This window comes from Anolis carolinensis, chromosome 1, assembly GCF_035594765.1.
Source record: "Anolis carolinensis isolate JA03-04 chromosome 1, rAnoCar3.1.pri, whole genome shotgun sequence".
NCBI lineage: Eukaryota > Metazoa > Chordata > Lepidosauria > Squamata > Dactyloidae > Anolis > Anolis carolinensis.
In genome coordinates, this window is record NC_085841.1 from 230404066 (window position 1) to 230429261 (window position 25196).

General features: G+C 39.5%; 1 protein-coding gene across 5 annotated transcripts in view; it reads left to right on the top strand.

Annotated features, from left to right (window-relative positions):
• Nucleotides 1–25196, top strand: part of lrp1b (LDL receptor related protein 1B) — a 1066453-nt gene that overhangs the window by 282201 nt on the left and 759056 nt on the right. For 4 of the 5 annotated variants that reach the window (XM_016994954.2, XM_062970961.1, XM_062971003.1 and 1 more), the window contains exon 2: nucleotides 16043–16162. The exons of the other annotated variant lie outside the window; for it this stretch is intronic. In XM_016994954.2, the coding sequence (XP_016850443.2) occupies nucleotides 16043–16162 (120 nt within the window). The remainder of the gene's footprint in view (nucleotides 1–16042; nucleotides 16163–25196) is intronic. 5 annotated transcript variants of the gene reach the window in all.

Sequence of the window (25196 nt, forward strand, 5' to 3'; positions counted from 1 at the left end):
TGAGTCTGTGTGCAAAAAGATGTTTTCCTACTTGTGTGAGATGCACCCCATCGCTTGCCAGTAGTCCATCCTCTTGGAAGAGTAGACCATGGCCAAGGAAGCCAAAATGCTCCTCTTGACACCATTTTCTGAGCCAGTTATTGACCTGTACTATTTTTCCGGCCCTTGTAGAGCCGTGTCCTACAACGGGGAGGAGGGATGAAAAGATCACATGTACATTATACAGTTTTAGCTTTGTTCCCAGAGCTCGAAAATCATTTGTGATCTTTTGAAAAGTATGCCTAGCGGTGTCATTGGTACCTACATGAATCAACATAAGGTGGGGAGGGTGATGGGGCTTTAGGAGCCTGCTGAGCCTCTGAGTGATATGGTGTATTTTTGCCCCCGGGAGGCAGCATGTTTCTCGAGCTATCCCATCCGGTCTGGAAATGATGGCTTCCGTTCCTCTAAGGAGGGAGTCACCGACTACCAAGACCTGTTTCCTTTGAGGATTGACAGGGTCCCTTTTGTGCAAGACAGTGTGTATGTCCCCTGAAGAGTGTTCCTGTTGAAGTGAATCATGTAGGTGTAAAGTGTTGTCCTCCTCCTCAACATCCCCAGTGCATTCATCAATGACAATCCATTGAGATACATCCGAGAGCCCATTACTCTCCCAAGGATGTTCCTGTTGCTCCTGGTCTCTGATTGGGGATGGAGCATTTGCATGATTACATAAGTGTGACTGTGGTGATGCACTGTCCCCGTCAGGGCTATCCCCTGCGCATTGATCCAGGGTGGTCCACTGAGTGGTATCTAAGAAACTGTGGTCCTCCACAAGATGTGTTTCCTGATTGTATGTTAATGATGTAAGAATTTCAAATCTGTTGTGTAAATGCAGCTGAGCAGAGGAGTTCTGCGGAGGCTGCCTGGTCCTGCGTCTCCTTCTATGGGTGACCTCCTTCCAAGCCTGAGGGTTGTCTACCTTTGAGTTGATCTCCCCATAAGGTTCCTGATCATGGTCTTGGTGGTGTTGGTGTGATGCAGGCTGCAGATCTACAGCAGCGTGTTGTGCAGTGTCCAAGAAGAGCTCGAGTGCCTGAATGTCCTTAAGGGTCTTAATACGGTGCTCGAGCTGTTGGATCCTCTGCTCCATCAGAGTCATCTGTTTGCATTTGGAGTAGATGTAGTTGACTAGTTTTTGTGTGAAAAAGCGGAACATGCCACAGCTGGTGCATGTGATGGGAATGTTTTGCTTTTGTTGCATCTCTTGGTGAGCGTGGTGGCCAAGTGGGATCTTTGTACAGTTAAGTAATATGCACACACTTTATGTGCAGACTGCAACAAACCACCTCTTTGTGTATTTGTTTATGTTGCTTTGTTTCCTGTATGTACTGCAAAGGATAGTTAGTAAAGGTGCCGACACTGGCAAATAAAGCTTTCCCAGAAACTCAATTAACAGGGGACAATGCCTGCTGTCAATCAACTTAAGTACCTGGCTCTCTTTCAACACAACAGTCACACAACAGTTAGACTTTGACCACAGGAGCCAAGCCCACACTCAGTTTAAAATCTTAGCCAAATCTTAGCCAAATCCTACCTGAAGCCAGGGAGCAAAAATGTCCTCCTGCTGCCTCTGCTTCTGCGAGAACCAACTGCCCTTCTGGGATCAGGCTCTGGCAGAAACTCACACTGGCAAATAAAGCTTTCCCAGAAACTCAATTAACAGGGGACAATGCCTGCTGTCAATCAACTTAAGTACCTGGCTCTCTTTCAACACAACAGTCACACAACAGTTAGAGTTTGACCACAGGAGCCAAGCCCACACTCAGTTTAAAATCTTAGCCAAATCTTAGCCAAATCCTACCTGAAGCCAGGGAGCAAAAATGTCCTCCTGCTGCCTCTGCTTCTGCGAGAACCAACTGCCCTTCTGGGATCAGGCCTGCCCTTCTGGGATCAGGCCTGCCCTTCTGGGATCAGGCCTTCAAGTGATATAAATGGATGGAAGTGATGAATTATATATAATCATATCCCAACTGGAAGAAAAAAGTAAATTTCTGCTTTATGGTGATGGCAGTGATGACATTTGGAGATTTGTGTGAATGCTTTATTGGTTAAATAACCCACTCGATTTTGTGCAAGATTTTGGTAAGAAAAAAGGCATTATTTTTTCTTTAGTTTGCCCAGTAGGAAGAAAGCTTTTGTAACTGCAGTATTTTCAAGGGTGAAATAATTGAATTGTGATATGCTTAGTGCAGTGTGATGCCTCATGGGCCTTGTAGTCCTGTTCCTAGTGCCATCGTGGCAGATGAAGACGAAAATATGGGGTTTTCGCCAGTTCAACAAGAGCCAGAATCTTTTCACCTGCCGGATGTTGATGTTTGTACCCAAGAACTCAGTAAAACAGACCTTGGGCATTCCTCGCCCCCGTTCCCTAGGAGACAGTCCTATTCTGCAGACAGAGGAGTGAGGGAACAGAATCGCAGGAGTTTACGGATTGCAGCCAAACAACAGGCTGATTAGACCTGCTTCCCTTGGGAAATTCTAAGGAGTCTTGCATCTGGACAAAGTTGGGTTTCGCTTCCCGTTCTCTAGGGAAAGAGGTTGTTGGCGGGAAAACGAGACCCCAATATAGGTGCCTGACACGGGAGAATCTTTGCGGAGTCAACAGAGCAGCTTCAGGAGTAAGATCGTGTATGGACTTCGCAACCCCAGTTCCTTGCTTCCCGGATCAAGTATTCAAGATTTGCCTTGCCTTGTTTTAACCACGGATCTTGTTCCAAGAATCACTGTTTGCCTTGTTCCTAGTCACGGACCTTGTTAAAGAATCAAGATTGTATCCAGCCTTGTTGTCAAGCTACCTTGGACTCCTAAGACTCTGGCATTTCCCCACACTATTGCTTGGCAATAGTGTGTGTTTCGGTTATTGGATTAAAACTTTGAACTCTAATATCATTTATTGGACAATACATTTTTGGACTATATTTGACCTTATTTGAAAGGTCTGCCTCTGAACTATATTCTTCACTTGTTTTTATTGCTTTTATATATTTACTTAATAAAGATATTAGATAGAGATTGGCCTCCGTGTATGGTTCTTGGTGCCCTGCTGCCTTGGGTCTGACATGCAGACACAGAGAGGGAGAGAGTAATGAAGGCAAAATTACTACACTTTGCACCTCATCACATTATGCTTTGGTCCCGTTTGGACGCTTCCTGGACTGAACCCAACGCATGATCCAGGGCTACTTCCAAGGAGGCTCTGTTCTGGAAGCATCTTAGATGGAGCCCTGAGAATATGGGAGGTGAGGAAAGTGTGGGGGGAAGTCGGGGAGTCGCAGTTTCACCCATGGGATGGAGGCAATGCGAGGTGTAGGATGATGGTTCCCTCACTGCCTGCTAGATTTGCCCCACCGCTCCACAAATGTTCCATTCTTCCCCAGCTTAAGGACTTCAGTGTGATGAGGTTCTTTAACATTTTATCTACCTCATCATAATCATTTTTTTTCCTGATATCCCAAACAAATCACAGAGCTTGGAAATTGTATCTCCCAGAATCCCTCTGCAAGCATTTTGAAGACTCAAGTAAACCATTTTCAGCTCCATGAGTACATGCACTCTCTTATCACTTCGGTATTAAATCTGCTCCTGCCTTTTTTCATCAGTGATGTCATGTCTCATTAATTTTTCTATGGGTTTAGGTATGAAAATGGTTAATTAATTCCATCTCATCAAATTCCATTTCAACTCTCTTTCCAGAGCTTTGACAAGAGACCACATGGGTAGAAAAGAATTTTATAATAATGCTCTGTGGAATATTTTTAAAAAGAACTTCATTAAATCTAGTGCAAACTCTTCATTGCTACCTGGCTTACTCTTTCTTTTGATAACTACATTTTCTAGATGATAATGCTGTAGAAGCAGGAACAGTGGGATTACTATTTTAAACAAATCTATAACTTTTGCTTTTTCTTCTTCATTGGCATCTTCCTTTATTTTAAAGATATCTAAGCCCATTTTATGGTATATCCACCCAAGATGGTCTATTACTGAATTTAAAACCACATATTGCAATTAAAAGAATTCATGAGATCATTTTTTTGTAATATGGCTGGCTATATTCCCTCCCCCCTTTGAAATCCTGTGAGGTAGCATAACACAAAACAAAATAGTTGGATCAAACGCAATTGTACAGCTTATATGTAAAGCTTGTTCTCCCTAGACAGTTCTGATATAAGTACGGGGAAAGTGATAGCTTGAATAGGTAGAAAAACCTACAGAATTGAATAAATCAACTGGGAGAAAAAAACTATGTAAAACTCCATATTTTTCATGGATACAAAATCTACTGAATTAAACACATTGATTGAGAATCTATATATATAAAAGAGTGATGGCATCATGGCAATTCACAAAACAACAAAAGTACAGGCCCCTCAACCTCAAAATTTGACAACACAACCCATCATCCACGCCTCAAGGTTGATACAACAAAAAGAAAAGAAAAATAAAGTCCTAATTAGAGGGAGAGCAATAATTTTTTTTATCCAATTGCTGCCAGTTTAGAGGGCTAATCTCTGCCCACTTGGTTGCCTAGCAACCAAGGGACAGCCAGGTTTCAGTTAGGGGACAGGCAGATTTAGGCCTCACTTAAACTTCTTCCACAGATTATCTAATTTGCACTGGATTATATGGCAGTGTAGACTCAAGGCCCTTCAACACAGCTATCTAACCCATTTATAATCTTATATTATCTGCTTTGCACTGGATTATCTTGACTCCACACTGCCATATAATGTGTGCCACTTCAGTGTGCATTTTATACAGCTGTGAAGAAGGGGCCTCATATAATCCAGTTCTAAGCAGATAATTTAAGATTATCAATATAAAGTAGAGTCTCACTTATCCAACGTAAACAGGCCGGCAGGATAAGTGAATATGTTGGATAATAAGAAGGGATTCAGGAAAAGCCAATTAAACATCAAATTAGGTAATCGTTATACAAATTAAGCACCAAAACATCATATTATACAACAAATTTGACAGAAAAAGTAGTTCCATGTGCAGTAATGCTATGTAGTATTTACAGTAGAGTCTCACTTATCCAACACTCGCTTATCCAACGTTCTGGATTATCCAACGCATTTTTGTAGTCAATGCTTTCAATATATCGTGATATTTTGGTGCTAAATTCATAAATACAGTAATTACTATATAGCATTACTGTGTACTGAACTACTTTTTCTGACAAATTTGTTGTCTAACATGATGTTTTGGTGCTTAATTTGTAAAATCATAACTTAATTTGATGTTTAATAGGGTTATCCTTAATTCCTCATTATCCAACATATTCGCTTATCCAACGTTCTGCCGGCCCGTTTATGTTGGATAAGTGAGACTCTACTGTACTGTATTTACAAATTTACCACTAAAATATCACAATGAATTTAAAACACTGACTACAAAAACATTGATTATGAAAAGGCAGACTGCGTTGGATAATCCAGAACATTGTATAAGTGAATGTTGGATAAGTGAGATTCTTCTTTAATATGAAATAATTACTGGGATAGAATAATGCAGAACAATATAATCTCTAAAACACAGGACAGTAAATAAACAGGGGAATTCCACACAGGAAACAATCGGGGCCAGCTAACACCTCCCAACAAAGTATTCCCATCATCAAAGTCTGGCACATCCTCTGTTTTCTCAGGGCCACAGACAGTAGAAGCACATAAAATATCGCAAACAACACCACTCTCAAAACAAGGGAATTCCAGACAGGAAACAATCAGGGCCAGCTAACACTTCCCAACAAAAAATTCACTCAGGGAGGAAACAGCCAGGCTTTAAAGCTGCAAGGCCATTACATCCTAATCATTTTTCCTAATTGCAGCATTCATACTTGCCTCCAACAAACAAAAAAAACCAATCAGAAATATTGTATATTCACAACCTTTAGGAAATAATATCCCCTGATGGTGCAGTGTGTTAAAGTGCTGAGCTGCTGAACTTCTGGACCGAAAGGCCACAGGTTTGAATTGGGGGAGCGGAGAGAGCCCCCACTGTTAGCCCCAGCTTCTGCCAACCCAGAAGTTCGAAAACATGCAAATGTGAGTGCATCAATAGGTACTGCTCCGACAGGAAGGTAACAGTGCTCCATGCAGTCATGCCGGCCACATGACCTTGGAGGAGTCTACGGACAACTCCGGCTCTTCGGCTTAGAAATGGAGATGAGCACCAACCCCCAGAGTCAGACATGACTGGACTTAACGTCAGGAGAAAACCTTCACCTTGTACCTTAACTACCACCAATTCCTCAATACTTTATTTCCCATACCACCAGACTTCGCCACAGCAACGCGTGGCCGGGCACAGCTACTAAGCTATAAAAAAGGAGAGCAAATTTTGCACTTCTGAGAGAGCCAGGATACAAAAGAGTATCAGCAAGGGAGGATACTCTTTTTTCTTGTGTGATATCTTGCCACATGTTTCATGTCCATGCATACAATTTATATATCAAATGTATATTTTATAGCTTAGTTGTTTGTATAGTGTAAAACCAATTCAAACATGGGGGTTTTGCTTTATAAATCAATGGCTGGAACTCTGCACACAGAAATAAACCATCACTATTTTAGGGATTGTTAAAGTGTTGGGTTCCAGGCAGAGGCGGTTCAACCACCAGGCCGACTAGGCAGTTGCCTGTGGCACCAGGCCTGTAGCGAGGGGGCGGTTTTAGGGGTTCAACCCCCCCCCCCCGAAATTTTTCAGGTTATTAAAAAAAAAACCTGGTTTACTCATGAATTTTAACTGGTTAACCAAATCCCCATGCTAAGTCTATGAGGCGCAAAACATTAAGAGTCCCTCCAGGCACTATTTCAAGCAGATATTGACAGGTTTGTAGCGGGGAGAGGTGTGTGCTAGGGGTTCAATCCCCCCCCCGAAATTTTCAAAACCCCTCCCGAAATTTTTTTCTGGCTACGGCCCTGTGTGGCACCATCTTGTTGGGGGCACCATCGAGACAACTCCTGTCTCCTGCGCCCTGCCTCCGCCACCGCGCTTCCCTCCGCAAGGAAGGAGCCAAGGTCGCCACTTTGGGGAGAAGAGAAGCGGTGCTTTTCTGCTTCGCAAAGCCCCGAACACCTTCCTTCTCACCAGGAACGTGTTCGGGGCTTTGCAGAGCAGAGAAGCTGCCAAACGCCTTTCTGGTGAGGTCTTCCTGACGAGGCCTTCCTGGTGAGGCCTTCCCCTTCTGCCCAGCGCTCCAGCGAGCACCGGGTGGCCCAGCACAACTGCCCGCCCGTTGATGGGCCTCTGCGTATGTGGGCAGGCGGTAGGCAAGGAGTCCTCGGACAGTGAGGGAGAGCAGGAAGGGTGTCTGCGCAGACAGGTGGCTGGGCCTTTTGCCTCCGCCACTGATGCTGCCACCAGCGGTATTTATCAGCAATTTGTTTGGGGGGGGGCGCTAAAATTCCGGTCACCTACTCCTGAAAATTACCTCGGGACGGCTCTGGTACCTAATATAGTAGTTCTAGTATCCTAGAGACGATGGCTCTGTTAGGTTTTGAAACAGTCACAAAGAAATAGATTTAACACTTTCTGTCAAGACATTTTTCTATCAATTTTTCAATAAAATCCATTATAAATATTTTTGAGATGAAGCTTTTAAATAATAAGATTACAAGTAATGACCTTTACATTCCGGTTTCTATTATGTCAAAAGGGAATAACTTGTGTGAGTTTTTAGTTCATTAAAGGCCATTGGTAGCAATAATTTCAAGATATGCAGTGGTTCTTCTGTCCTTTGATTAAATGTGCACACAGAAAAATGCTCTTGAGCCATTTATCAGAATCTGAAAAGAATACCAGAAAGAAAATAGCAAGTAGACTTTTAGGAATAACATTTTAATGAGGATCTTTTGTAAAATTGTTCCAGTGGACTGGAAGAGAAGATCAAACTGAATTCAGGATGCCACAAAAGTAGAGAAAATATAGTTCACTGAGTGGGATATAGGCTGGCATGTGTTGTGTCCAACATTGTGCTTCTATCAGCAGATGAGACACCATTGGCAAATCAAATTTCCCCTCTCCTTCCATATTGTCTTACTAGCATATGTTAGTTAACATATGCCCCCAGTGGCTCGATTAGTTAAAACCTTGTGTTGGCAGAACTGCTAACTTGAAGGTTGGGTTGCTCCCTCTGTCAGCTCCAGCTCCGTGTGGAAACACAAGAGAAACCTCCCAAAAGAATCGTAAAACATCAAAAACATCTGAGCATCCCCTGGGCATGGTCCTTGCAGATGGCCAATCTCTCAAAGCAGAAGTGACATACAGTTTCTCAAGTGATTCCTGACATGAAAAAACAGATTGGCTGCCTTCATTAACTGGTCTACCTCCTCTTTCACACACTGAAAATCTATGGTCACAACAGTATTTTTCCTCTGCCTTCCATTGGTATTAACCCGGCTGCTCTTTTGTGTTTCATGGCATAGCTGAAAAAAAATTGTGTAGAAGAAGCAAAGTAGAAAGAGAAAAACACAAACCTTTTGCCCCATTAGGCTTCTTTGAAGATAGCAAATTCAGAAGAAACTCAAACATGATTCGAAATGAAATTATTCATCAGCACAGAACTCCTTTGTGTAATGGGCCCATTGCCAAATCCAGGAGCCATAGGAAAGAGGGCATGCCAAAAGAGAGTTTAGAAAATCAATATCCACTTAAACTGTACTTTTAGTTCTTATTTCAGGTGTGACCTAGCTTTCTTTTTATGTTTTTGGACAAGTTAAAGGGCATTTTAGCCATAATCTCCTCACTTCTTCCTTGCTGGTTTTGAAGGAAGAGTCTATGAAATTTGTCTTTAAGTGTCCACCATATGTTGTTTTCCTTTGTGCATTGTCATTATAAATAAGTGGTCTGTAGTGTGTTTGAAGTAGCAGAATAATTTACAAAATGGAGAGCGCTCACTGAAATTTGCATTGCGACATTTAGAAGTAAACTTTCTTATTCTAGTATGTGCAGCTACTTTTAGTTTGGGGGAAAAAAATCTGTGTTGGAATGAATGCCATGCTGCCGTTACACAGAGGGTAATGTTACGCTATTACAGCACATAATGCCTTTGACTCCCCTTTCCGCATTGGCAGACAGGTGGACTACGAGCAGCCATTTAGTGGGGAGAATGGAAGCCCAACATGTGGGGAGACATTGCCAGTTGCCTTAATCAGCCAGGCAACCTGTCTCCCTACCTCTAGCTGAGTGGAATGATAATAATGCTCTTTAAGGTCCCCAAAGAGAGCTTAATAAGCACATTCCAGACTGTGATGAACAGACAACCTACCATGCTATTTATGTTTTGTTTACTTTACAAAGTGCTAGCATATGGGAAATTTGATTTGGGGGGTCTCAGGCTCTCTGAGCAGATGGAGTTTGGAAGTACTTTGAAGACAGCACACCAATTACCTAGAGGGTCTGAAGGAAAGATGACTGAAGCATCAGAAAAGGCAATGATTTCAGAGCTAGATGTAACTATTGAGTTGGCGGCAACTCTGGGCCAGGACACAAAAGGCAAGGTAAATAACAAAAGAGGGATGGTAGGATTCTAGAAACTAATTCTCGCCAACCATTTCCAAGTTATTAAAATGAAGCAGTAGTTAGCATTAACATTTTTATTTTTTAATTCAGATTTACTGTGGATCAAAGTGGGCTCATTTGCCTTGCTGTGAACTGACATCTTCAAGTGAAACACATAATTACATATATTTTTTATTCCATCATTTTGAAAAACCCTACTGACCTTCTCCTCTTATTGTGTATTTTCCCAACTTACAATAACAAATGATGCTTTTTACCTTAGCTAGAAGGATATAATTAAAGACAAATAACTGTTATCCTTTCATCTCATTTTGGTTTAAATGCATGCCTTTAAAGAACCTTCAGAAAATGACACTGGTTCCTACCTTCATTCCCTCTAGTTAATTTGGCTACTTTCTGACTAGATTGCTGATCTTTTAAGAAAGGCAATTTTTGTAGAAACTTGTAGAATATAAAGCAGTAACAGTGTGCCAATAATCTACACTGACTATTTAATGCAGTTTAAAGCTAGACTCAAACTTTGGGGACCTAACAACAAACTTAAATGAAAGAAAGCCCTTAATATGCAATACTACTTTATGGTTTGTGTAATCACCTTCTGTACTCAAATTGGTTCAGCTATTTCCTATGTGGGGCCCCTGGTGGCGCAGTGTGTTAAAGCACTGAGCTGCTGAACTTGCAGACCGAAAGGTCCCAGGTTCAAATTCTGGGAGTGGAATGAGCGCCCGCTGTTAGCCCCAGCTCCTGCCAACCTAGCAGTTCGAAAACATGCAAATGTGAGTAGATCAATAGGTACCGCTCTGGCAGGATGGTAACAGCACTCCATGCAGTCATGCCAGCCACATGACCTTGGAGGTGTCTATGGACAACACCGGCTCTTCGGCTTAGAAATGGAGATGAGCACCAACCCCCAGAGTTGGTCACGACTGGACTTAACATCAGGGGAAAACTTTACCTTTACCTTAAAGACCAAAAGAGTTGGAACTTGTCTAGTTTTAGCCAGTATTACATAGTATAATCACTAATTCAGTGCATGGTAAGTATAGACCTTGTAGAAAGAAGGAAAACTAATATTTATAATTAGGATCTTGTGGAATCATTTTCAACTCTAGAAAATTCAAGTTTACAATTAGTGGTATACAATATTATTCTCTCAATAGCAGAGTTATTTCCTCCAAGTGAAAAACAAGAGGAGCTGAACCTTCCTCCTAGTAGTATATCACATCCCTGCCTGTCTTCAATACTTTCTCAGAAGGATAGGAGATATTCCAAAACAGATTTTGGTGAACATCTTAAAGATGGTCTATGTGTTTACTTTGGCATGTCTGGCCAAACTATGTCAGAAATACTTCATTGTGTATGACATAGACCAGGGGTCCCCAAACTAAGGCCTGGGGGCCGGATGCGGCCCTCCAAGGCCATTTATCTGGCCCCCACCCTCAGTTTTAGACTTAGGCTCACCCCAAGTCTGAAATGACTTGAAGACACACAACAACAACAATCCTAATTAACTTAACTATCTCATTAGCAAGAAGCAGGCCCACACTTCCCATTGAAATACTAGTAGGTTTATGTTGACTAAAATTGTTCTTATTTTTAAATATTGCATTGTGCTTTCATTGCTTTTTTTTGCACTACAAATAAGGCATGTGTGGTGTGCAGGGGAATTTGTTTGTTTTTTTTTTTCAAATGATAATCCAGCCCCCCAACACTTTGAGGGACCGTGGACCGGCCCTCTGCTTAAAAAGTTTGAGGACCCCTGACATAGACTATACCAGTCAGCAGGGCCGCAGCCAGAAAAATTTTTTGGAGAGGGTTTTGAAAATTGGGGGGGGGGGGGGTTGAACCCCTACCCCCCCCCCCCCGGCTACAGACCTGTCAATATCTGCTTGAGATAGTTCCTGGAGGGACTCTTAATTTTTTTGCGTCTCATAGACTTAGCATGGGGATTTTGTTAACCAGTTGATGAGTAACTCAAGTAACTCAACCAGTTACTCAATTGATGAGTAAACCAGTTTTTTTTAACCTGAAAAATTTCGGGGGTGGTTTGAACCCCTAACACCCCCCCCCCCCAACCACCACCACCACCACCACCAGCCAGTATGTTTTAACTTTGGGAGAATTTTTAAAAAGTGGAAGCAAAAATAAATGTACAGTGTGAGATAAACCATAGCTCTGGGTACAAGGAGAGATGTGTGTTTCCTCCTTCCCCAATGTACCCTACTGAGTGATTACAGTATTTTTTGAATAAGGGGGACACAAAATAAGAGCCGGTGTGAAGCAGTAGTTTGTGTGTTGGACTAGGACTCTGGGAGATCAGGGTTTGAATTCCCACTCAGTCATGGAAAGCGACTGAGTGGCCTTGAACAATCCTGACTCTCAGCTTCTGTGGATGGCAAACTTCCTCTAAATAAATGTTGCCATTGCCAATGCAACCATCTAATGGAATTACCATAAGTTCGAGTTTACAGGAAGGCACATAGCAAAAATAGCAGAACACAAAATGACTCATACTTTTGTAGCTAGATTTGTTCATATGAAATTATTTTAATACCACAAAATCTATATTTTAAAAACCCCTTATTTATAAAAATATATCACTATTTTTCTTGGAGGGAGGGAGGAACGACAGATACCTGTCTTCACCTCTCCCTTTCCCCCTCATATAAAAAGAATATATGTGTGTGTATCCTTTTTCTGTGCCTGCCTCTCATTATCCTTGAAATAGGTGATAAGACAGTTCTCTGGTTTCATATATTTGCTTGCTGATTCTTCCATTTACTTAGACATTTATGTTGCTATTCATAGGTTGCTGTCATGCGTTTCTGTTCATTATTACAGGCATTAGCCTGGTTATGATGTATTTTGACTGACAGTTAAAATCAAGGAAGAAAGAATGTATTTTATTTTTAAGAAAAGATAAAGTATAAAGCATAATGACATGTATCAGAGAAGAAAGGTCTCTACCTTAATAGTTCATAGGCATGTGAGTCCTTCAGCTATCCCTATTCTTAACTTTCTCAGAAGAATAAATGGTAGTTGCTTCCTAGCTATAACACTCCCCTCATATTTAAAATATCCGATGTGACAACTAAGACAATAGTCCTATGTGTGCTATTAATTACTAAATTTTGAGTAAATGTGAAAATAGAATCAGACTATTAGATGATTTGTGTATGTTTTTAATGAATCAATCAACTTAGAGCAAGAGTCTAATTAAATCCTAGACAGGTAACTAAATTTGCTCATATTTTTTAAAGAGTAACTGTAGTTTCTCAAGAATTCTCTTGACCTATTTTCTACCAGTCTGATATAATGAGAAAAGAAAATGTCATCATACAGAGTCATGGTATGGAGATCCTGGATTAGCTACTAGAAGAACTCACTTTCCTACACCTAAGATTGTGTATGTTTTACATTAGGGCAAACAACAGATGTTGCATGCCATATGCTTTATGTCCAGTTTTGCTCTGCTGTTAAAGGCATCGCCTCTCCCTTTTTCCCTGAGGAGGTTGAAAGTGGGAAAGAACTGTGATCCTAATTAGGAACAAAAATGCTCACAAACAATATTATATAAATGATCGTGACTCTTGCGGTATCAGATTCCACACAGAAATTCCAGTCCATATGTGCTACCTAAATGAGGAACTGTATAGGCATTTTGAGTGCTGGGGAAGTACAAATCACAACAACATAGCAGGCAAAGTGGAATTGCAATAATAGCTATATCGTTTGATAGGACCCCATATGTCCCTCCCCTATCTACTCCCTTCTTTTCCCCCACCACATAGACACTTTACAATGGGCCACCGATTTCTGGTGGAGTTTGGTTCCAGGACCCCCATCAATACCAAATCCCATGTAGCTAGTGGTAGAGTTACTTGTAAAATGGAAACCTATTACTCCTATGCTCAGGTTGTTATTCTACATTCCTCTCTAGGATCTTTTGAAGAGAAATACACAGCAACTGTTAGGGCTTCTGCAGATGTAATGTAGCATACCACTGCAAGTTGCATGTAGCTTTTATGGAGGCTCCAGGCACACAAAGCAATATTTATTCACTAAATATTACATCTGGGGTTACAGATTTACCCGCTGTTTGAGTTCAGGTGTACACTTTAGCAATGGTACAATAAAACTGAAGCTTTGGACTACTTTAAGCCAAAACTCCTCCATGGGATCAATAATCCTCCATTTTAATTAACAAGTAGTTTGGTTTTGCTACAAAGGCAAGATGGCTTAAAACAACATTTGCCTCTACTACTCAGCAGTCTATGTTATTTTATTATATGTGCCTGCATGCAAAACATTACTTAGATGTTTTGTTGAGCCAAGAAAATAGCACACTAGGTATTCTCAAGCATACAAATGGTTGATCTTCTTTGGAAGTAGAACTGCATTCATTTGAATATGCCACCATCAGTACTTTCGTAACCTGACCTTGAAAACAGCATATCTGCATGCAAAATAAAATAAATAGGGTACTTGTAACAAACTGCTTCCACAGGAATAATACATGACTGTCCCTAGCATAGTGGAACAATGAAGATTTTCTTTAAGACTTTGATACTATTTTAACAAGCACACTGGAGATATATTTTGTCCTGCTTAAACCAAACCTGTATACAGATATTGCCAGCCTAATCCTGATTAGGATGTCACATGAAAAAAGACTCCACATAAACATATACTTGTGTAAAAGAAGAATAGTAATTTTATGATATGAAAAGGCTGGGGAAAGATTTGAATTAGCTCATTATATTTTTTTCTGTGATGCTAGTCTTGGAATCAGAGATAAATATGGATAGATAGTAATGGATAGATAGACAGATACTTAAGTTTTAAAATGATTATGTTTTAGTAATGCTGTAACCTGCTTTGAGCCATGAGGAGAGGTGGGCAAGAAATAAAATTATTATTATTATTATTATTATTATTATTATTATTATTATTATTATTATTATATTATGACACAGCAAACAAGATAGATATGCTGGATTTCGTATCACAAAATCACAAGTTGAACACTTCCCAAGCGTTTAGGACTGTGTGATGTATTTTCGGATGATGTGCACAGATCCCAGTAGGGTGGCCTTTTGCAGTTGGCAGATCGTGATTTTGTCAATGTCTATTGTTTCCATATGCCGGCTGAGATCTTTGGCAAGGCACACAGTGTGTCGATCACCACCGGGACCACCTGTACTGGTTTCTGCCAGAGCCTTTGAAGTTTGATCTTGAGGTCCTGATAGCGGCTGAGTTTTTCCTGTTGTTGTTGTTATTATTATTATTATATACAAATGTACCCAATGTAGTAAGGGGTTTACATAAATAAAAGAAGGAAAGAATTGAAAAAATCATATGTAGTTCCTGTATTCCAGTTCCATTGATCTTGCAGCCTACTCTGCAAATTGTTTTCTAATTATTAAATTCACAAGTGCGACAGAAAAGGGTTTAAAAATCTATTCACCTTTTCTGGCCCATATGTTAATTTAATAATTAAAATATTTTGCATAATATGCAAAATAGGCTGCCTAGGTCTCTGGAATACAGTGACTAGATATGCTCTCCATAAGATGAATGGGATGAGTTATTTTGCTTATTAGCTACATCATAAGGTAGTTATGGACTTCATCAATGAATCGTAATTATAAAACTCATTGATGAATTTGTTTGGTTTCCTGAAACCCTGGAGATACATCACAAGTGAATATTGGCAAAATTAAGCTCAATATAAGGCATATTTATGTATTTGTAGGATGATCCCACACACTATGGCAGGGGTCCTCAAACTTTAAAGCAGAGGGCCGGTCCACGGTCCCTCAGAGTGTTGGGGGGGGGGTGCGGGGGGACGGACAACAGTTTGAAAAAATATATAAACAAATTCCTATGCACATTGCACATGTCTTCTCTGTAGTGCAAAAAAAAAAAATATGAAGGAAGAATACAATATTTAAAAAGAACAATTTTAACCAACATAAACCTACCAGTATTTCAAAGTGTGGGCCTGCTTCCTGCTGATGAATTAGTCAAATTAATTAGGATTGTTGATGTTGTTGTTGTGTGCCTTCAAGTCATTTCAAACTCAGGGCAAGCCTGAGTTTAACTGAGGGCAGGGGACAGGTAAATGACCTTGGTGGACTGCATCTGGCCCATGGGCCTTAGTTTGGGGACCCCTGCACTATGGTATATGAATTCCTTTGGTTATACATGTATGGCTCTTTATATATATGTTGGAAAATTCATATAAAATTTACATTATATGTTTTAATAAATAATATTATACTTTCAAGAGTTTCTAATATCCAATATATAACTTTTCCATGTACAAAAAGTTTTGTAGATTTCGTGCATACAAAAACCTTATTTTCAAATTTTACTAACATGCATTAAAGGTCTAATTTCATTTGACTGACATTTTCATCTTCGGTTATCCATTAACCATTTCATTATTCATATTTTGTTTTGTCTGCAGAACACTTGTGTGATGTAGGCGAGTTTCTTTGCCATGATCTTGTGACCTGTGTCTCTCGAAATTGGCTGTGTGATGGAGAACCCGATTGTCCGGATGATTCAGATGAATCTATAGATGTGTGTAAGTAAAAGGGTCTGGTGTTTTTCATTTGAACCATAATATTTCTGATGGTGAAGCTTTGTTACAGAAGGTAGATACTTCTGGGATGTCTGTTGTGTGTCTAAATGAGCCTTCTTGATGTACCTGGTTAAAGTCATTATAAAAATGCACACTGAATGCTATTTTGTTCATGTCTCACTTTATAATGAACAATGACATCCAAGCATATGTTCCATATCTCTATTCTGACCTAGAAGAGCAGCTCCAGATGGAAGAAGCAAAGGCAGCAAAGGAAAGGGGGGAAATGGGATAGCAAATGTCATTTGCAACAAAAGTAAGAGGAACACAGAGACCTCAAAGGAAAATAGAAAGAGAGAAAATGAAAAAAAAAGTAATAGGCGACAGAAGCAAAGTATGAAAAATGTCAGGGAAAGCTTTAATAAAACATGTTTAATCATCATAATAAAAAATCTTGTTTTCTCTGTAGCTAAGAGCTATTGGAGGACAGAATAGAGCCCTGCAGGCTCCTTTCCTGTATTCTGGACCATTGATGAGATTATATTAAATCTTCATAGTCCCTTGTTTCTTGAATGAAGAACACAATGGTGAATTCTGTTTCATGTCCCCAAGATAATCATCTAATGTAAAAGCAGGTAGTAATAAAATTGCAAAGGTTTTGAGGTGAGTTATGCAGTAGAGATGGGAAAGAGGGGATGTCAAAGGCTAGAGGATATATAGCACCAAATTTCATGTATCAGATAAAATTGATAGAGTTCTACACATTTCAAGCAGCGAGAGAAGAAAATGAAAAGCTTCAAAGGATCATTATATAATGGCTACCTTTTTTTGTCTCAAGCAAATGCATTTGCTTGTTTCTTAACTGCAGTTTAATTGTTTGCAAGGTCATTGATCAACAGCGTATGAATAAAATAATAATGGTAATTAGTAAAGGTAAAGGTTTTTCCCTGACATTAAGTCTGGTCGTGTCTGACTCTGGGCGTTGTCTGTAGATGCCTCCAAGGTCATGTGGCTGGCATGACTGCATGAAGCGCCGTTACCTTCCCGCTAGAGTGGTACCTATTGATCTACTCACTTTTGCATGTTTTCAGACTGCTAGGTTGCCAGAAGCTGGGTCTAACAGCAGGAGCTCACCTCTGCTCCCCAGATTCGAACCGCCAACCTTTCAGTCGGCAAGTTCAGCAGCTCAGTGGTTTAGCCCGCTGCGCCACAGAGGGTTAATTACCATTATCTAATGGTAATTAGATAACAAAACATTTTAGGGATGTTGCAGGTGGGTTGAGCCTGGCTTAGAGTGAACATCAGCAGTAAATTTTCCAGCCCAAAAGAATATAAGAATGAAGCCCCATGAGCATATCTATGTCTTCTGGCCTCTCAGTCCCCATCACCATAGTTGTCCCACTCTATCCTTCATTCAAATGAACCCAAACACACTTTCTACGAGTCATTTTACCAGGAAGAGAAATGTTTATATTTTCATTTTTTTTTTAAAAAAATGACTTGGTATTTTCACCCCCTCTCTCATCATAACTTGTAGTAGAGCCAGAGAAAGATATTTTTAAAGAAATAACAAGTAAGAGAGCAATTCCAATAGGAGTGGGGGACAGTTTGACACACACACCAATCTACCATGCCAATATATTTTTGTTTTGGATTTCTGGGTTTTCTGAGGTGACTGTGAACTATTTTTTAACTTTAAAAAGAAAGATGGGTTGAGGTCCTTTTACTATGAAATGTAAATGGTAAATGGGCAATTGTATAGTTAATTTGTTGCCCCATAAAAAGAAAAAGAATGGGAAACCAGGGATTTGAGGTGGTTGAGATGCAAAGAAATGGTTTCCATATAGCTCATATTCCATTATTATTCCTCACCCATGTTAAAGGCAAGATCACTGCCAAAAGACACTTCTTTAGACTTCTTTAGGTTTCTCCCAACCTAGCAACATACAAATCTGAGTAGGTACTGCTTTGGTGGGAATGTAACGCTGCTCCATGCAGTCATGCCAGCCACATGACCTTGGAGGTGTCTACGGACAATGCCGGCTCTTTGTCGTAGAACTGGAGATGAGCACCAGCCCCCAGAATCGGACACAACTATCAAGGGGAAGTTTATTAATATCAAGGGACTCAAGGCGGCTTACAAATCTGGCAAAATTCAATGCCAATAAACAACAGTACAGTACGATATAACATAAAACAATTAAAAACAATTGAGCAATAGCAATAAAACAATATACAAAGAACATATAAAGTGCTTAAAACCATTCATTAAAACCTTTACCTTTTTATCAAAAGTGTGGTGGCAAATAGGATAAAACGTTTACATGCCCCCATGTCTTGAAAGCCCTACCCAGTGCTAAATATATGATTAGGATAATTAATAAACAATTATCATTTTATAATCAGCTAATGGCAATTTGATAGGAAAATGGCATTATCTAACACAATAGGCTTGATTCAGCTGAAGAAGGGCAGGGGTAAAGTTGCCTTTCTATTTGCAAGCCTGCCAATGTAGTGTATGTCAAAAACTATTTTTGTGTGTGTGTGCTGGGTTTGTGTCCACTTTCCTTATATGTTAGCTCTTGACTGATGCATGCAGTACCATTGTCTATATTAATACTTTCTCATTTTCCTATCCAGTAGAGTTTGTCCATCATAATAAAGTGTCTATTTTTTTCACTTGAGAATATCTACTTCGCAGTCATACCTTTTTCAGAGGAGTTGGGATCAGCATCAAATCCTTCTTATCATAGCCTCTTCAGTGAATGTAAGCACTTGATTTAATCTGGACAGACTCTACTGGATAAGAAAATGAAGAACATTGAAAACTAATACCCCAAAATGCCAAGTGTTATATATAATTTGTCTTTTGTAAGGTGTTACTGGGCCTGAGGGAACTATTGCTAAATATCAGTACTCTAATGCCTTATATAGCAAAGTTATGAGAAAACTATAGCCTAAAATGAAACACCCCAGAAGTTATAGAGACATGTACACTACAGATTTTAATGGATTTGAAAAATCTATTCAATTGAGACGGGTTTTTATCGTTTCAGAAGTGAATTGAGAATACAATTATAATACATTTTATAAAAACCATAAACAAAGTTAAAAACTTGGCATTCTACTAAATTTCCTTTGACCAGAAGCTGGCCACTTCAATTGCCTCTGGTGTCGCTGTAAGAAGGTCCTCCATTGTGCATGTGGCAGGACTCAGGTTGCATTGTAGTAAGTGGTTTGTGGTTTGTTCTTCTCCACACTCACATTCACCATTTTAATGTGGTGAGATGTATTCCACACTGGACATGCATATTCAGTAGCAGATGGTTGGGCGCAGATGGGGCACACATCTGCATTTTAGATGGATTAGGAATCAGCTGGTTTTACTTGTAATAGGCAGTAAAAGCACCTAAAGCTTCAGAGAGCTTCTGTTCAACTATTTCAAAGCTCCCTGCTTTGAGCGGCGATGGCACAATCATCATCAGCATAAATGAAACTGATTTATACAGCTAAAATCGACCCAGTAAATCAATAGAAAATTTGAAAGTCAACACTTAAGTAAATAGCATATGTTCACTGAGTCTGCTCTGTTTGGAATGAACTTTTGGAAGTAAACTAATGCTTGTATTCTAAGCTTCTTAGCATGGGATATCTCTTTTCTGTAACTCCCTGTTTCCTCTCCCTCTTTTTCTTGAGGTTTTTGCCATCTTCCCTGCTTGTTCTTCCTCTCTCTCCTCAAGTCACCTGTCCTTGAGACATCTTCAGTTGCCTAATCATTGACTTTCCATCTTCATACTAGGAGTATATAGTTCTAGGCTCTGTGTCATTTTTCACAGAGTCCCTCATGTCCCTTAATCCCCAGGTTTATCCATTAGTTTTTCATCACTATGTTTCATCATTATATCTCTCTGTCCCAACCATTATTCTCATTTTATTTTCTGTTCCATCACAGTTTTGGCCCTCTGTCTACAGTCTCCTTGTTCCTAAGTGACTTTTCCCTACAGCCATAGAAGCTAAACTATTAGTTCTGCTGTTGACATTTCACTCATTGCTTTTCCACTTACCATGTTATAACCAAATAGAAGTTCAACCTATAAGACCGTGCTTACAGACGGAAGGTAAAAATAAAAATGTAGATGCATTGTCCTATGAAATATTTTACAATCCACAATAATTCTGTTCAATAGTCTGTGACTTTGAACCAGTATTTCCAAAGTTCAAAACAATTACATAATATGCTACATTGCCCTTTATCCATAGATGATAAGATTATTAACTCACTGATATGCTAGAATTTGTTTGAACACAGAAATCCTTTATCTAAAAAACTATCAACTGCTGATGTGCTAGAATTTATAAAAAAAATACTTTAAAAAGGAGCACTACATTGAGACAGACAGGCATGTTAAGCATGCTGTGTGAACAACACGAGGCTGCCTGGATTGGGAATAAAACACTACAACCAACATGAAATTGTCATAAATAGAATTATTATACATACATCGCAGTAACATGCATTAAAATTATGCAAAACAAATTAACAGATGGTCATATAATGAAAAGATGTTGTAGTTGACAAATGCTGGAAAATATAAAGTCACATGTTTGCTGGTTGCAGCTGCAAATGCAGTTAACACCAAATATGCATCAGGATCCAGATAAGAATCAATCCATGTGTTGGCCAAAGAATCCTTTAATCCAGTCCTTTGCCAGATCTGTACTGGGTGTCCCAACTCAGGTCATCTCCACCGGCAGTCAATCAATTTAAAGCAGCCATGTGAGTCAGTTGGCTCCTACTCCCTGCATACTCCCAGAACACCAGTGTGGCCCCTTGGGAAGAGGCAAGCCATTCTACTACTGGGAGGCTCACTCTTTCCCAATCCATCCCACAATTATCCATGAGCGATGAGTCACTTGGGCTAATTATTTTCAAGGTTGGTCCTGATTATCCTTTCAAGGAGATGATGTTATGTATAAGTTACAGATTTTGGTAGCAGTTATTTTTACTGCATTTTTATTCATAAGGAGGGCCACTTGCGGAATTTTCTGCCTCAGATTAAATATTAACTTGGTTAACCTTGGTGGTTACTATGAAACTTGATAGGCAGGTGGGTGAAACATCATTTGCTACTTTCCTTTGGGCTAGCCAGTGTAATGTTGGACTACTACTCTGGAAATCAAGATTAATGTCCTTGCTCAGCTATGGAAGCCCACTGGGTGACCTTGGCAAGTCATACTCTCTCAGCCTCAGAGAGATTCAAAGGCAACCTTTTTCTGAATTATCTTGGGAAGAAAACCCTGTGATACATTACTTGGAGGTGCACAGCAACACTGACAATATCCTGATTATTATTTCAGTGAAGTTGCTGGCTGTTTTTAATGAAGAAGGGGGATATCCTATTTCACAATTGATTTAGAAGGTTTTCTGTTATTTTGTTAGGAGAAGGAGGAAGTGCATTTTCCTTCCAATATATGAGAGGTTAAAGTGAACAACCACACATAAATTCCATGTAGGTCTGTGTGTTGTCTGGGATTTACAATACACTTCAGTATTCAAATCTAACCAGCTTGACTGGGCATCTCAATCAATGGAGGGTCCATAGTCTGATCTGATGCACACTGGCATAGATGCTGTGAAGTTAATGGAACTAACTGAGAATTTGGCACATAGCATTTTTTTCAGTTTCACTGACAGAATAATCTAAATCTTTGCGTTGCGCATGGTGTGTACCTGTTCAGAGGAATGTTGCAGTATTTGCATAAAGCTAATTGTTCTAACAAGCATTTTTGCCTGTGAATAATTGCTGTCATGAATTAATGTTTGTTTGTTGTCTTATTTGAGCAAACAGTTCTTTGATCTTTCTCTCTTTCTTTAGGAAAATGTTATAGGTCTAGAAATAATATTAAGAAATAACTTCAAATACGACAATGTCTGCATTTGTGAACTAGACATATGCTTCCATTGCCTTAACCACTGCAGATAACATTACACATTCATGCTTGCTTTGCTAGCGTTCTTACCACTCATATTAGCTTTTGCTGAAGAGCAAATATTTGCCTTTGTGGGCAGATGCTGTTGGATTTTGAGCTGGAAGGCTCACCGAGAATCCTCTGAAATGCCAACTGCCTCAACAGCATTATTATTTCCAATTCACTAACATACATGGAAGTCTTTGTTTTCTTCTCTCTCTCTCTCTCTCTCTCTCTCTCTCTCTCTCTCTCTCTCTCTCTCTCTCTCTCTCTCTCTCTCTCTCTCTCTCTCTCTCTCTCTCTCCCCCCCCCCCCAGATTAATAATTTTAATAAAATACTCCATTAGGCACATATTTCTCCTTAGCAGGAAAGAGAAAGGTTGGGAAGTGAAGTGCAACAGTATATACAGTAGAGTCTCACTTATCCAACACTCGCTTATCCAACGTTCTGGATTATCCAACGCATTTTTGTAGTCAATGTTTTCAATACATCGTGATATTTTGGTGCTAAATTTGTAAATACAGTAATTACTATGTAGCATTACTGCGTATTGAACTACTTTTTCTGTCAAATTTGTTGTATAACATTATGTTTTGGTGCTTAATTTGTAAAATCATAACCTAATTTGATGTTTAATAGGCTTTTCCTTGAATAAGTGAGACTCTACTGTACTACACCAAATAATGCATTTTATATTCTAGATTAGAAATATATTGGATATTTTAAAGACTATACTGAAAGTTCCAAAGACTACCATCTGTGAGAATACAAGGAGATACATGTTGGATAAACATGGAGGAAAAGCTAATTGAATCCAACATTTTGTTCATACAATATCTGTTCAGTTGCCTATTGAAGTGTATGATGCTGGAGCATGTGATAGCCTCCCGATTTCAGATGTTCCTTGCTGACATGGATTATTTAGATCAATTTACTTGTAATTTACTTACTGTCTCTAGAGTCAGGGCCTCATCACAAAGGCCAGGCGAATCTGTCGCCTCACACGCAGTTTCCTCTTTGCAATGCATTCCCCATCACACGTCGCCTTTCCGCAGAGGACCTGTGGAGCCAGCACAATACGGGAATCCTCACATGTTGTGGTGGAAGCCTCTAGCTACACTTTCACCCCAGTTGGGGTCAAGGCTTCTGTCGGAAGTCACACAACATTGTGTGATGTCCAGTCTGTTCAGAAGGCAGGGTGAAAGCATCCTAGGTGTGTGTGATGAGGTCATCAGACAACTTTGGTCACCTTGGTGGATGATCTATGGAGAAGGCACATATGCCAACTCCCACCACACCCCCACACATACACAACAGCCTCTCCTTATAGTTTCATGTAGGTTTGATTTGTAGACAAGACATTTTGGGTAAGCTTAAGAACTATATCATAACAACACAAATGTTTGCTTTTGAAAAATTAGAAAAGTAATTTATAATTAGAAAAGTAATTTCTCGGGTGAGAAGGGCTGGATATAAATGTATTAATAAAATAAATAAAATGGTTTTATGGGATAGTGAGGTGAATTCACTTATTGTCATTAGCTACTGATTGCCAAAGAAGTGTATAAATAAAATAAAATAAAACAAAATAGGTAGTATAGGTGAGCTCATGAACAACAAGTCAAAATACTGCTTTAGATTCTAACCTAGCTACTTAAACCTTAAGTTTACATTTATGTTTGCATTTTGTTTGAATTGGTTTGCAGCTCTCATCTGCTGTTTAAACATAATTTTCTGGTATGTCTGTGTGTACAGGGCAAAAGTAGACCCTTGTATTAACAGCTAAAATGATTTCTGTTACTGTTGCTCAGCAAAAAGGGTTATGATGCACTAAGGTACACTTAAGCACAAACTTTCTGCTGGCCTTTCTCAAGAAGGTGAATTTCACCCTTGAGTGAAACCAAAAATAAATCAGATTTTTAAACCATCTTCTCCCTATCCTAGCAAAGAGCAAGACCTATGGAGGTCATTTCCCCCACCACTAAAATGCAACTACTGCAAGGAGAAATGAGAGAACTACTCAAATCCCAAAACGAAGTCTAGAATTGTGCCGATACAGGTCTCTGTGACTTGTCAGGTATGCTTATTCCCTACAATTTATCTGTCTTTGGGAATAAAATGTACAGCTGCACATTTGGTAAGGAAGGATTTAGACTGCACCTTATTTTGCATCACCAGCAAAGTATGGCCATTGGGGAACGTCAGCTTTTCTTCCACTTTAGCCATGGTTAATTATCTTATGCCTCTTTTGTTTCCAGATCAGGTTTGTAGGGAGGAAGTTAATTTAACTGAAAGCTGATGGCAGCGGTTCACTTACTTGAATTCAATGCAAACTTCTACCTACAGTACAAGACAAGAATATGGCCCCTGAAGTATAGTGCCTGATGCCCAAATGTCAGGAATAATTAGATCACATTAAGGATTAATTGCTAGCTAAATTGCACTTTCTCTGCATTAGCTTTTTTATTATTAAATTGTGCCTATTCAGAAAAAGAAATTGAACTCCTGTAACTTTTTAAAAAGAAGAACAAATGAGTCTTTTTAAGGAAAAAAATACGCAAATAATTCATACCTAAGATGAAATGTTGCTTTCTTTTTTTTAAAGTTTAGCCTAAGGCAATATTACTTTTTCTATGACTCAGCTACACACTTTCAATAGTACCAATATTTACCCTGAGAGAATTGGTTCAACCTATGGCACTGTAATAACACTGTAGGGAAGCTGTGTTCTGCATGACTTTTTCTTCCCTAGAGGAAACAATTCATGTCTTTATTGCTTTTTCCTAGCGCACAAGTGAGGATTCAAGTAGATCAGTTCTTTGAGTCTTTGTCTATTAGACCTCTTTCTTCTATGCTTCTATTAAAGTTTATTTCCTTTAGTTTGTTTCCCCTGGTACAATGACAACATCTTTGCATTGACAAATGCCTTTAGATGGATTTTGAGACATAGTTGGAAGCAAAACAAAGGCACTCTATAAAGCAGTGGAAGCTGAGGAACTTTTGTCAATCAGATGTTGCCACAATCATAGTTAGGTCTACAGGGTATCAGATGTTCTCACCTCTATA